We start from the raw sequence: 13,395 nt of genomic DNA, 5'->3' as shown, positions 1-13,395 counted from the left end.
GATTAAAGGTTTTGTGTGTATGTGGTAAAAAATACATAAAGTAAGACACCATTTTGACCATTTAAAAATGTACAGTTCAGTGGCATTTAAGTGCATGCCTGTTAAGTAATAACTCCCCATCTCCCCTTCCCCCAGCCCCCGGCAGCCATTGCTTTACTTTCGGTCTCTGAATTTGACTGTGTTCTAGATACTACCTATAGGAGGAATCCTACAGTATTTGTCCTTTTGTGACTGCCTTATTTCACCTAAAAATCTTAAAGGTTCATTTGTGTTGTAGCATGTGTCAGAATTTCTTTCCTTTTTAAGGAATAATATTGCATTGGAATATTTTTAATGGCATCATATTCCATTGCATGTCCACACTACCTTTTGTTTTTCCATTCATCCATTGATGGACACTTGGGCTGCTTCCACCTTTTGGTTATTGTGAATAATGCTTCTATGAACATGGTCTACAACTGTGTTACGGTTGTAACTGTGTTACAGTCTTGCTTCACTTCTTTTGGGTATACACCCAGAAGTGGAATTGCTGGATAATATGGTAATTATTTTTAATTTTTTGAGGAACTGCCATACCATATTCTACAGTGGCTGTACTGTTTTACCCGTCAGCAGTGTGCAAGGGTTCCAATTTCTCCATATCCTTGCTAACACTTATTTTATGGTTTTGTTTTTGTTTTTGTTTTTTAAATAATAGCCATCCTAACAGATGTGAATAGATCAGAGGTTTTTACACTATGCTCTGATAGACTTTAGGGTTAGGAGTTCAGTGAATCTCCTTGGTGGTTCCCAAACCCCTCTTCCCTGACCCATGCTTTATGTATTGTTCTTCTGTATATATTCTTATGAGGAAGGATTTCATGGCTAAAAAGTGTGAAAGCCACCACACTGATCTTCCTGCTCTAAAAGTAGAGGATCTTGATCATCTGTAGCTAATAAAGCTGAACAGTAAATACTTTTGCCAATCTCTGACCTTGCAGTAGTTGAGAAATTAAGGTGTCTCACTTTCTCCCTTCTGTGATAGAGAAGAAACATACGTTGAAGAGAAACCTGAAGAGGAACCTATGTCACATGTCTGTGGTCATCCTTGACCTGGCTCACGCACGTGTCCCTCACAGGATGGACGGACACATCCTGTCCGTCAAAGGGGCTGTGTGTGCCCACAGCCCCTTTGATCCTTTGATAAATGGTACAGGACACATTGACATGCTGGAGGAAATTAAGCATAAATCCAGTTTTGAAATTATAGAGGTGGTCATATTACATGGCGGTTGCCCTCCAGTTCCCCTTTTGCCTGGCATCTCCACCAGTGCCAGAAAACGGTTGGACTGCTCACAAAATACCAGGCATTTTTGTGGCATTTTTTTCACTTGGTAATTGACTAAAGCCTCCAGTTATTAACTCTTTTTTTCTTCCTATCCTTTTCAAACTAAGAGTGTGATTTTTCATAATTCTAAAATAACTTGGTTTGTAAAATTTGTTATAAAGAGTTTCTAGTAGCAAAACCAGTCATGATTTCTTGAGAACTTATTCCTAAGATAATTTACAAATTGACGCTTTTAAAAAATAGAGCGATTATTCATGCCTTCTTTTCATGAATATTGTGTCCCTTTGTGCCAGGCATTGGGGCAGTTGAAGGTAACATGTGGATGCTGCTCTTGAATTGCTCACTGTCCAGAGGAAGGAGCACAAGTATGAACAGTTAATTGTCATAAAGGCACAGATCGCCTGCTTATCATATCTGGGATGTCACCTGATACAGATGAAAGTTTTAGTGGTTTAAATACCTTAAGATATGGCTTTTAGACACTTAAGATATAACATTACATATAAGATATATCTTCTTAGGGTGAGGGAAAAGGAACATTAAAAAAGTACATGTTATAAAAAGGCATATGTATACATTGCACCACATATATGTATATGAAATTTATATTTACTGGAAATTTTGGTTGGATTGCAGTTAGGAGTGTGCCAGAACTACCCTATGTTGGGATTTGTGGTAACAGCTGCTTCAGACTCTGAAGAAGTGGATGATACAGCAGTTCTTTTGAAAAGGTCTCTAGGTATTGTTTTGAGTCATCATCAAGAGTTGGTGTTGGTCAGCTTTTCCATGTCTAATTTATCTTTCACATCTGGAATTTCTCCTAAATACTCATTGGTTTATGACCTTTATTCTGAAATTTGTGAGATTTTTTACAACATGAAATTGTTTATGACCATTTGTTTTTGATTTCTCTGTTGTATTCACATCCTGGGTTCTGGCTACCGTTACATAACTGAGTGGCCATTGGTAGCTGGTGGCTCTCACCAGCTCCGCACTCTATTTTCTTTCTGTATTTGGAGTCCTGCAGGAAGGACCTGCTGTATCTGTAAATCGGAGGCACAAAGGAGTGACCACCTCTGCTAGAGGTTGGGAGAGCTTTCATTAAAGGAGAGAGGGCCTCTCTTGGATCATGAAGGACGAGTTGGAGTCCCCCAGGCAACAGTGAGGCAGAGGTGCTTTCTGGTGGAGGGAACCTAAGGGCAGGGTCGTGGAGCCATGAAGCAGCGTAAGGGAGAAGTGTGTGGCCGGAGGAGAGCACGGGCTCAGGTCACTGTGCTCTGGGCACCTGGTATTGAGCAGTTATTTATTGGACAACCACCGTGTGCAAGTGATGAGTGCTGGGGCACACAGGGACCAGATCAGTGTCTGCTATCAAGGGATTCAGATCCAAGAGCAGAGATCGTTAGACAAAGATCCACATGACACAGCTGACTTTGGTGTGAAGCAGCATAATAACAGCAGTAAAAGTCTAGGTCTAAGGTTTCAAAACAGAGGAAAGAAGACATTCATTTGGAAAAGGGCTTCATGGAGAGGGTAGCTTTTGAAATGGGCCTTGAATAGTGGATATAATTTCTTTGGCCGTAAGTAAGGGTTGAGGTTAAGAAAAAAGTGTTGTCCGGCAAATTGTGACCCTCAGGATAGTGGTAGTATTAATGAAGGTCAAGGAGAATTGGTTTTTAGGGTCAAGGTGTTGACTGTAGCTTAGGACAGAATATGCTGGTTTCATACATAGCTGGAATTATGCGAATGATTAAGATTCCAGAAAGAAAGGCTGTAAAGACAGAGAAGAAGAATACTGACAGCAGAACCTTGAAGGATACCTCTGTTCAAAAGCTGAGAAGATGGAGAGAATTAATACGGCTAAAAGGAACAGATAAAAAATAGAGGTAAGAAATTGGAGAGTTTCTAAAAGGATGGTTTAGCTGGCAGTGTGTAGGGCTGTGGAAAAGTAGAATATGGAGCCAAAGAACAGGCATTGGCTTTAGCACTTAGAAGACCATCGATAAGTTATCTGTACATTCAGACCACAGTAGTGATGGAGGAAGCCTCATCACTAGCGTTTAGGAATTGCATGGCTCAGGGGGAAAGTGAGAGTGCAAAGTGTAGTGACGAGAGTGACATCTAACAAGCATTGTGCACCTTCTTTGTGCTTGGCATTGGTCTATACACTTTAAACGCTTTAACTTCTTTAATTTTCACAACAATCTTATGAAATGGGCACTGTTGTTTTCCTTATCACAGATCAGGAAATCATAGATAAAGAGGCTGTATAACTTGTCCAAAGTTATGCAGTAAGTGGCTAAGCCAGGGTTTCAATCTAGGAAGTCCAGTTCTAGAACTCGCGCTCCACATACCACTGTGCCCCCCCAGTAATTGAAAGACTTCTGTGGTGAAGCGAAGGCCAGCTTCAGGTGGCTAAGGAAGCTTGTGGGTGTCCCCCCTGCTTTTTAAGCATTCTTATGTTTTTAATTAATTAATTTGGTTGTGTTGGGTCTTCATTGCTGCACGCGGGCTTTCTCTAGTTGCATTGAGCGGGGGATGCTCTTTGTTGTGGTGCTCAGGTTTCTCATTGCAGTGGTTTCTCTTGTGGAGCTCACGCTTTAGGCACGCGGGCTTCAGTAGTTGTGGCTCGCGGGCTCTAGAGCGCAGGCTCTGTAGTTGTGGTACATGGGCTTAGTTGCTCCGTGGCATGTGGGATCTTCCCGGACCAGGGATCGAACCCGTGTCCCCTGCATTGGGCAGGAGGATTCCTAACCACTGCGCCACCAGGGAAGTCCCTAAACATTCTTTTTAAATGAAGAGAGATCCTAGCCTGTTTGTAAAAATGGAAGGACACAGAAGAGGAAACCTGAAAATGAAAACCAAAAAGGGAACAAGTCGTGAGATCAGAAGATGTAATTTTAAAAGCAAAATAAAGTAATTTACCTTTGGAGTCTGTACCTGGATCCAGCATTAGGCCTTGGACCCTTGCAGAAGGAGGAAGGGGCCTGCCTAGAGTAAAATCATTAAGCTGTTGTGATATGCTAGGCACAGTCCCTAGTGTATATTAACTCTTTTAATCCTCTCAACAGCTCTGCTGCCCATTTTTATGGGTGAGGAGACAGCCTCTGGGGGTTAAGGAATTTTTCTGTCTCACAGTTGGCAGACGGGCTCCAGAGTCTGGCCCTTGCCCAGCTCAGAGCTGTCTCAGACTGTTCCCCTCAGACCCAGCCATGCCTTTCGGGGTCAGGAACAGCCAGCACGTGAGCTTGGATACAGGCGGCCCTAGCATCAAAGCCCCATCGCATCCAGACTTTGCTTACTGTTACAGTGCCTCCCCCAAAGGCTGTTGTGCAGACCGAACAGGGTAATTTATGAGCAGTGAAAGCTCTCTGAGAGCAGGGGATTTGTTTTGTTCCTCACCTTGTCCCAGGGCCTGGAGCAGCCGCGACACGGTGTTGAGCCACGAGGAGGCAGTAGTAGTAAAGGGAACGCACGTAGAGCCGTGCTCAGCACGGGACTCTAAATGGTGCTTGCCCTCCACCCCAGGGGAGTGCGGGTGTTGGCGTGGGGGAGCAAAAGTGCTCACCTCTGAGAGGCCAAAGTTCTCGTCTGTGACCCCTGGTCATTTGGTGGAAAGCGTTTCCTAAGAATCTGCATTTTTTTCATCCAAGCTATTTGACAGCTTCCCCGCTGTCCAGATTGTTTGTATACCCCAGTACAGTTACTTGGCTTCCAAGAAAAACACAGCACTTCCTGTTCTGTTTTTTCTGGTTTTTGCCTTCAAACCCACGTGTAGCTGAAGCCATGAATGAAGATCTGACTGCTGGCCATGCTTAAGGTTGCATCAGCTTACTGAGCCAGTCTGGGATGAGAGTCACGCAGCTTTCAGGTTGGACATGGATTGCAGGGGGGCAAGGGACAGGCTGCCTGCATCCTGACTCTATCCCAGTGGTAGCCCGTTTAGACACACAGAGTAGGAGAGGAATATCAGCCCCACTTGGAGTAGATGAATAGAATCAAAGAACATTAGACTCATCCTGTGGAAATGTTATCAGGCATCTAATACATACCAGGCAGTGGGCTAGATGTAGTTTGATCATTTACTTATTCAACAAATATACATTGAGTGCCCACCATGGACCAGGCACTGGGGTTTGCAAAGATGAATAGGACAGGAAGTTGCCCTCAAGATACTGCCAACCTTGTGTCTCTTGGGTATGTCTGCAAGAAATGATTGCAAGGAACTTTAGCATTAGGTTGGGTTACTCTCTGCAAGTGGGTAGGATGAAAATAACTGCTTTCTTTGAAATCATTTGAAGCTGTGCTGTAACGGTAGTTTACTGCTATGCAGCCAAGAGCTTCACCATGAGATGGAAAATATTTCAAGAATGTAAATTTCTCTTTTTCACTCGTATTTTCTCAGTCCGAACCAAATCCATTTTGGGGTTTTTTTTTTTTGGCTGTGCCGCACAGCTTGCGGGATCTTAGTTTCCTGACCAGGGATTGAACCCAGGCTATGGCAGTGAAAGTGTCAAGTCCTAACCACTGGACCGCCAGGGAACTCCCCACTAACCATATCCACTTTGGGTTTAAACCAGAATGTCCTTCTCTAACTATATTTGTGGAATGACCCTACCATAAGATTTCCTTCGTATTTTCTTGAAGCTTTATGAGTTAACCAAGGTAAGAAAAGCTGAAGTAGAAATTGTTAAAGGGATAACCATTTAGAGTATACAATTGTTGCTTTCTTACTACACCAGAAATACCAGTTTAGGCATTTTGGAGAGCCCAAAATTGTAGAAAATTCTGCAGTCAGTTGAGGTAGGGAAAAAAATTGAGCAAAGTTTCTCCAAGAGCAGCCTCTTTCAGACCACTGAGGCACTGTGGGGCTGAGGGAAGTTTTGCAGAGTGAGGATGTGATCAGTGACACTGGGAAGATCTGTCTTCTTTCTCTCTGAGGTTCGGCCCCTCCTTGCACATCCTGTATCTTCTGGTTGAGATGAGAAAGTAAACAGAAATTTTACACCCTCAGTAACTTTGACATGGGTCATTTGACACGTGCACTTTGCTCTTCTGGAACATTGCCTAGAGAGCCTTGATTTAATAGCTGGTTTTGGCTGCTGTCTACATACTGTATCATCTCTAGTGTGCTCATTTAGACGCCAGGATGAGCAAGGCAGTGACTGAATTGCCCAGTGTCTCCTTATGGCTGGGGTGGGGGAGTGTGGGTGGGCAGCTGGCGGTGTTTATCAGAGGACTTTGGATAGGAGTGGAAAGTCGGCATTTAGGCTGAAAATGCTTTTTGGCCAGGGTTTTTCCCAGTTGAATTTTAGTGTTTTTGTAAGTCTCTCTTGGTTCACTTGAATTTTTGAGGGTTGCTTCCTCTCTAGGTTTGCTTCTGCTTGCAATTTAAAAAAAGTAATCATAAGGATAGCGTTATGGCTTATCTGCCACATAACCAAAAATGCCCTGTGACTGTCACAAACACGATTATAATAACTCTGAAAGAGGCTTTCTAGAGAGATGGCATGATACCACCTCCTTCACTTATTCTGCTCCACCTCTTTAAGGTTAATACCTTGTTCCTTGGGAAGATGGTGCATTCCAGGTGTACTCTTCTTACCCAGCTTTCTGAGATCTGTTGCCTGACAGAATTCTTCACCATGTGGTTTTAATTTTCTTTGACATCCCACATATGGAGCTTTGTATTGTTGAGTGTTTTCCTTCATGTTTTCTCAGTGGGATTATAAAGTTTTAAAGAAAGACACTGCCTTTGCTGTCTTTTTTTTTTTTTGGTCGCCATTTGCAGCTTCTGGGATGTTAGTTCCCCGACCAGGGATCAAACCAGTGTCCCCTGCAGTGGAAGCGCGGAGTCCTAACCACTGAACCACTAGGGAAGTCCCTTGCTGTCTTTCTTAGTCTCTCTTCCCTTCAGCTTTGGCACTGTCTTGTTCCAAATGTACTTGAATTTTCCTCCCCAACCCCTTGAGGAGCAGAAAAGCCCGAGTGATGCTGGAGGTGAAGTGCGGGAGAGTGGATTGGGACCTGGGCAAAAGGGGGAACCTGAGGAATCCTGTCTGGCCTATTGAAAGGATGACCTAGGTCAGAGGTTAAGAGGAGCAAGGTGAAAACCACTTGTGTTATTCCAGACGGACTGTCAGACAGAGGAACCAAGACAAAAAGGGAAGGTCCCCAAGCCAGCACCTCTGCTTGCCCCACCTTGCAGACGAGGTGCCCGACCAGTGGTCATCACACCTCCCTTCAGCTGTTGCCCCCCAGTGCTGCCTGCCTCATAGCAGTTCAGTTTCATCACCAACTGCATCTGGAATTTGAGATTTATTTTCTTAGTTTTCTGTGTCAGGGTTCCTCACCAAATTCCCCCCGCTTCTCCAGGTTTGGTGATTTACTTACAGGACCAGCATAGAGTCATCACCATGGTGGCTATAACTTATTACAGGAAAAGGATATAGAACAGAACCAGCAAAGGGAAAAGGCGTGTGGGACAAGGTCTAGAGGAAATCAGGTGCCAGCTTCTCAAGTCCTCTCCCAGTGAACTCAAACAGGACACACTTAATTCCTCTAGCAGCAAGCTGTGACAGCACATGTGAAATGTTGTCTACTAGGGATGCTCACTAGAGACCCAGAGCCCAGGATTTTTATTGGGGCTGGTCACATAGGCACCCTCTTCCTGGCAAGCACCAGAATTTCAGACTCTCAGAAGGAAAGCAGTTGTGAGTGTAAACCATATTGCACAGTTTAGATACTGCGAGCAGGAACTCTCTCCAAATGTATGTTTCCAGACACCAGCCAAGAGCCTTTCTAAAGATAACAGTCTCACAGTGTGGTCTTTCCTGCACAGTTCCTAAACTTGCTCTTGCTTTTTTAGTTTGAATTTATTGAATTGGAGGTTCAGACTTGTGTCCAGTGATTTGAGGTGTTGGCAAGATGGGCCTTGGTCTGTTGTTACTTAGGGAGAAACCTGATCTGGACTGATGTGTGTTTAGCTTTCGGGGTGTTATTTTACTTTGACCTGCTGCTGCCTGCAGCCTGTGTTTGTGCCGACAGGGCAAGTTTGCTTCTTTCCTCTTTTTTTGTCAAGATAACTCATTCCGTTACCCCCATTGCCCTGCTGTGGTTGTCAGACCTTCCGGTCCTGGCAGTGTTTCCTTTTCTCAGTTCCAGTCTCTGGGGTGCTGGCGGTGCTTATGCGGCCTACAGGCCCCACAGGCTCAGACTCGCAGTCCTAAGTGCAGCGTTCTCAGGGAGACGCTGTTGTTAATTAACTTCCATCTAAAACCTGTCTTATCGTTTTTAGAAGTGTTCCTTGGAAATCTTTCTTTGGGATATGAACCTTTTTTCCTTTGCGTTTTTCTCTTCTGTTTCTTTCTTTTCCTCTTTGGTTTTCAACTTTGAGTTTTTAGTTGCCTGGTTTCCAGAATCACATCATGATGGTGGTTTAGAACTACTCTTTACTGTCATCTCTGGGCAGGTTTGTATCTGCTAACCTGCCCCTCTTTTACGTACCACTGGTCCACAGACGTTCCAAAGCCAGTGGTTCTGTGGGGTCTCTCCGGACCCTGAGAGGCATCTCAGTTGTGCTGTTATCTTGCATCATTGATGTTTGTTTTAGGCCATATGTGTCCTATTACTTATGGCTTGAACTGAGTATAACACCTACCTGTAATATGAAATAAAAAATGTATCTACCTTTTCCAGTCTTTGCCAAAGCTGTTGGCAAACTGTGATGAAGTAGGTAGGGCTTGACTTGTCATTGATTGTGGCTCAACTAGGCTGGCTCCATGTGAACTTGGGGCAGCTTCACTAAACGTATCCTCAGGATTTAACCAAGATGGGCAAGGGGACGGGAGGGGAATTTTCCTTTTAAATTGGTTGATGACAAGACCTAGTTTCCTGGGAGTCTTGCCACTAATTAGCCCTTGGGGACATGAGTCTTTTTGCCACCATTGTTAAAGTCTTACCCATTGCTGACTTAAGGACTGCAGCGGAGATGAGCCACGGGTCAATCTGCACAAGCTGGGCCAGCTCTAAGGAAGCAAGGTGGTTGGGGAGGGAGTAGGTGCTCTGTGAATGGGCTGTTGAACACTTGGGATAGGACTGGTGCAACTGAGGAGCTGAGTTTTTAATTTTACTTAATTTCAGTTAATTTAAATAGTCCTGTGTGGCTAGTGGCTTCTGTGTTGGACAGCGCAGCCCGGGGTAGTGGTTACAGTGTGGCCTTCAGAATCTTGATTCAGATCCCAGCTCTGCGGCCTACCTATTGTGTGACCGTGGCCACATTTCTTAACCTTGTAAGGTTGTTTGGAGAATTGTCATCGTGTTAAGGGTTTAGAGCAGTGCCTGGGAAGAAGTAAGAAGTGTGTGTTTAATTACTGTTGGCTTATTATGTTTATTCGGTATTTTGAGTAGAATGGTGTTAGAGTTCATGTAGAATTTGAAACTTTACTGTTCCTTTGTTTTTGTTTTGAGCCACGCCACACGGCTTGCAGGATCTTAGTTCCCCAACCAGGGATTGAACCTGCACCCCAGTGGTGAAAGCGCCGAGTGCTAACCACTGGACCACCAGGGAATTCCCATCTACTGTTTTTGTTTTTTTTTTTAACTTTTATGTTTTCTTGCTTTTTTTTTTTGCTCCAGGTTGCTGCAGCAACTGGCCACACAGTAGTGTTGGTGGACCAAACAGAGGACATCCTGGCAAAATCTAGAAAGGGAATTGAGGAAAGCCTTCGGAAAGTGGCCAAGAAGAAGTTTGCAGAAAACCCCAAGGTAATTTCTTATCGTCCATGTCCTCAAGACCAGTCCTCTGACCACTTCACATTTGTAAGGGTGTTCTCGCCTTTGCTTGCTTTTTCAATTTGTTTGAATTGAAACCTTAGGCCAGTATAATAGGCCTAACTTTAGGCCAGTATAATAACATAATCACTAAATAGTCCATGAGAAATATTGGGGTTAAATAAAATTAATTTTACCTGTTTCTTTTCGCTTGTTAAAATGCAACCAGTAGACATTTTAAATCACCTATCGTCTTGCGTTATATTTCTGTTGAACGGCTCTGAGAGTTGTTTATTTCCTGATGACTTTGGATGCCTTTAGCTGATTGTGACCATTTTGAATCCTCGTGGGCAAATTACATTTTGAAGTAAAATGGCAGCTGATAGGGGCACTGTCTGCTTCTGCCCTAACCGAGGTCTCTTTGTGGAAACCTGGAGGCACAGATGAGGAAAAGACAGGACTGTGAGCTCTTTTAGAGCAGAGACTGTGTCTGGCGTGCTTTTGGACCACCTGTTGCCGGCACGTGATGGGCGATCATTATTTGATGAGCGACTGCTGAGTTCAGCTTTCTTACTCCTCGCTCCTGCCCTTACTGGGCTCTTCCCTGCCTCCTACTAGAGGGATATAGTCAGCACCGCCTCTCAGACTCATGGATGGGGCTGAGCTCAGCCTTTACCCTTTTCTGGAAGACAAATTACAGGCTTCCAAGAAGCCCGTCATGGAACAGTACATGGCTGGCTGGCTGTTCACTCGGAACAGATAGAACAGGCCAACACAGGTGCTGTGAACAAACAGTTTAGTGACTGGAGCAGAGCTGACTAAGAGCTTGAAAGATTATGACTGACACACGACAGTGTGCTGACCAGCAGTTGGGATTGTGCACAGGCTGATTCTTGCCCTGGTGTCCAGAAGTATATTGAGATGCTGTCTGCCCTAAGAAGAAACGCAGGGAGTTTTATTTCTCAGAATTTCAGGACACATTCAGGTTGTGTCTGGGGTATCCTCGCCCTCCTCTCTCCTCTCGCCTTAGCAGCAAGTCACACACCATTTTCTAGTGAGCCCAGTGACTGTTCTCTTCTTACTCCACTGCATTAGGCTGGCGATGAGTTCATGGAGAAGACCCTGAGCAGCATATTGACCAGCATGGACGCAGCATCCGTGGTCCACAGCACAGACCTGGTGGTGGAGGCCATCGTAGAGAATCTGAGGGTGAAGAGCGAGCTCTTCAAGAGGCTGGACAAGTTTGCTGCCGAGTACGTGATCTGTGGGAGATCTTGTAGGGTCTGGGGGCTTCCTCCTGGGCGCTTGGGCTTTTCTCCTGGGAAGGAGTCTTCTGACACTAAGGCTTTTTATTACCCTACAGCTGTTTCCAGAAGAGCTGACACTGTTTCCTTTGTTCTCCATCCTCCACCCCCAGTTTGCTTCCCGAGGCTTGGGCTGCCCTGATCTGATCCCTGTCCCCAAATTAGGGTGGAATTTCCCATGTGAAATGGAGGGCCCATCCAGGGACAGGCCTTCATCTCTTGCAGCGTCTTTGTCTTGGACCCTCCCAGGCCAGAGGATGGAGGCACTCGGACATGTCCTTAAATGTCTGCTGAGCAACCTCAGAGCAGTTTGGTGTGTCCCCTCTTTTGGGTGGAACCAACAGAATGATGTAATTGAAGGGAATGCTTCTCTGTCTACACAGTTTTCTAGGACCCTCCTGCTTTGAGCTTTCTGTGGGTTAAATCACAACACTCTTGGGAGCCTTTAAGGAGCACTGAGTTCTTACCCAGCTTCCTGGCAAAGGGTGGGAGAGGAGAGCCAGCCTCATGCAGGTCAGGCACAGGGCCGCCGGGCTCAGGACTGTCTGTGCAGTGTCAGCAAGCTGTGCACATGTGCAGCTCTAGTTCTGCGTGTGGCTCTTGGTGATACTGACACCTGATGTATTCATTCATGCTCTTCTTGTGGTTTGCCTGGCCACGCTTCACCCTTCTTGGTTGGGACTCAAAGTCAAATAAGATTATATGACAACAGTAATTCTTAGGCAGCCACCAGTGAGCACCGGCTAAAGAGAAACACTTGCATACCAGGCTGCTGGGTTGTCAGCCCTTAGAGCTCTATGGTCTGGTGGCCGGAGAGGCCCTGTCCTGACAAAGAGAAGAGGCCTGTGTTTCTGTCACCTGTGTGTCACTCTGCTGACCAGCATGCTCATGTGCTTTACACGGGCATTTAGGGGCTGCAGCACCATCTACAGAAACAGAAGGCTGTCTTGGTAGGGGCGTTGACTCCCAAGTCAGCGGGGAGCCCTCTGAGTCAGTAAAACACACACCCCCAGAAAAGGGAGTATTGTCAAGCAGTTTGGTCTTTATTGGAACGTTGGTCATTCCCTCGTGACAGTGACAGGTCTGACTGCCCTCTTTTGTCAGCGTCGAGTAAGGGAAGGACTGTTAGGGGAAAGTCAGGTGGCCTGGGGCCTGGTGCCAGGCCCCCCCCACTTCTCTCTCTGACCTTGGACAGTCATGAACGCCTTCTGGCCCTCAGTTTTATCATCTGTAATTTGAGTTCAGGAGTTAGGGGTAAATAATTTCCAAGACCTTCCCAGTTCTAACTCTAAGACTAGTTGCCCTGTCCGTGAAATAGGGGTAGTGGTACCTATTGCACAGGGTTGTTTGGGAAACTCGTGTAACTCAGCTCACATTTCCGGAGGGCTACTGTATGTCAGGCACTATACTAGCCTCTTTCACCTAAGTTTATGTCATAAAACAGATGTGACACGTGACAGGACCCGTAGTAAGCACGCCGTAGATGTGACTTTGCTTCTGGCCCCAGCCATCCTTCTCCACACTCTCGTCTTCATTTTAGATCACCGCCTTTATTGAATGTTTGCTGAATTGTTGTTGCTGTGTTTTTTTTAATTGATAAAACAGCTTGATTGAGATACTTAACTGCTTAGTTTTGCAGTTAGATCCTTATAATGGGAGACGAAAATATATTCTAGTGATAAAGATCCACTTGGAAGCCCTGATAAAACAGTTGCATCCTGGAAGAGAGCACAAATTCCCTAGCTGCAGTATAAGACATGCAGATGAAAAGCTTCCTTAGGGCCCATGGCCCACCCCAGCTGAGTCCTGGCTCCCCCCTTTTGACAAAGCATGGGCTCTCCTCCACCACAGTCCACCACCCCCTCTAGTCTTCTTCACACCTGGGGGTGTTGCCAGTGACCATCATGCTTGTGCTTTTGACTTTCTGTTAGTGCATTTAAGAGGAAAGTTTTTTGGTACGTGAATATCAGAAAGGGAAAAACAAAAGATGGT

At 45.3% G+C, this 13,395-nt stretch overlaps 1 protein-coding gene across 2 annotated transcripts in view; it reads left to right on the top strand.

The window, feature by feature from the left end:
• The window catches only part of HADH (hydroxyacyl-CoA dehydrogenase), a 47,440-nt gene that overhangs the window by 13,373 nt on the left and 20,672 nt on the right, over window positions 1–13,395 (top strand). For both annotated transcript variants that reach the window (XM_022567096.3, XM_030760086.2), the window contains exons 2-3: window positions 9,965–10,093; window positions 11,195–11,352. In XM_022567096.3, the coding sequence (XP_022422804.1) occupies window positions 9,965–10,093; window positions 11,195–11,352 (287 nt within the window). The remainder of the gene's footprint in view (window positions 1–9,964; window positions 10,094–11,194; window positions 11,353–13,395) is intronic.

Source organism: Delphinapterus leucas, chromosome 5, assembly GCF_059928025.1.
Source record: "Delphinapterus leucas isolate spDelLeu-1000000601 "Yukka" chromosome 5, BTC_Dleu_Yukka2, whole genome shotgun sequence".
NCBI lineage: Eukaryota > Metazoa > Chordata > Mammalia > Artiodactyla > Monodontidae > Delphinapterus > Delphinapterus leucas.
Note: the sequence above shows the minus strand (reverse complement) of the source record. Positions and strands in the feature narration are given on the sequence as shown.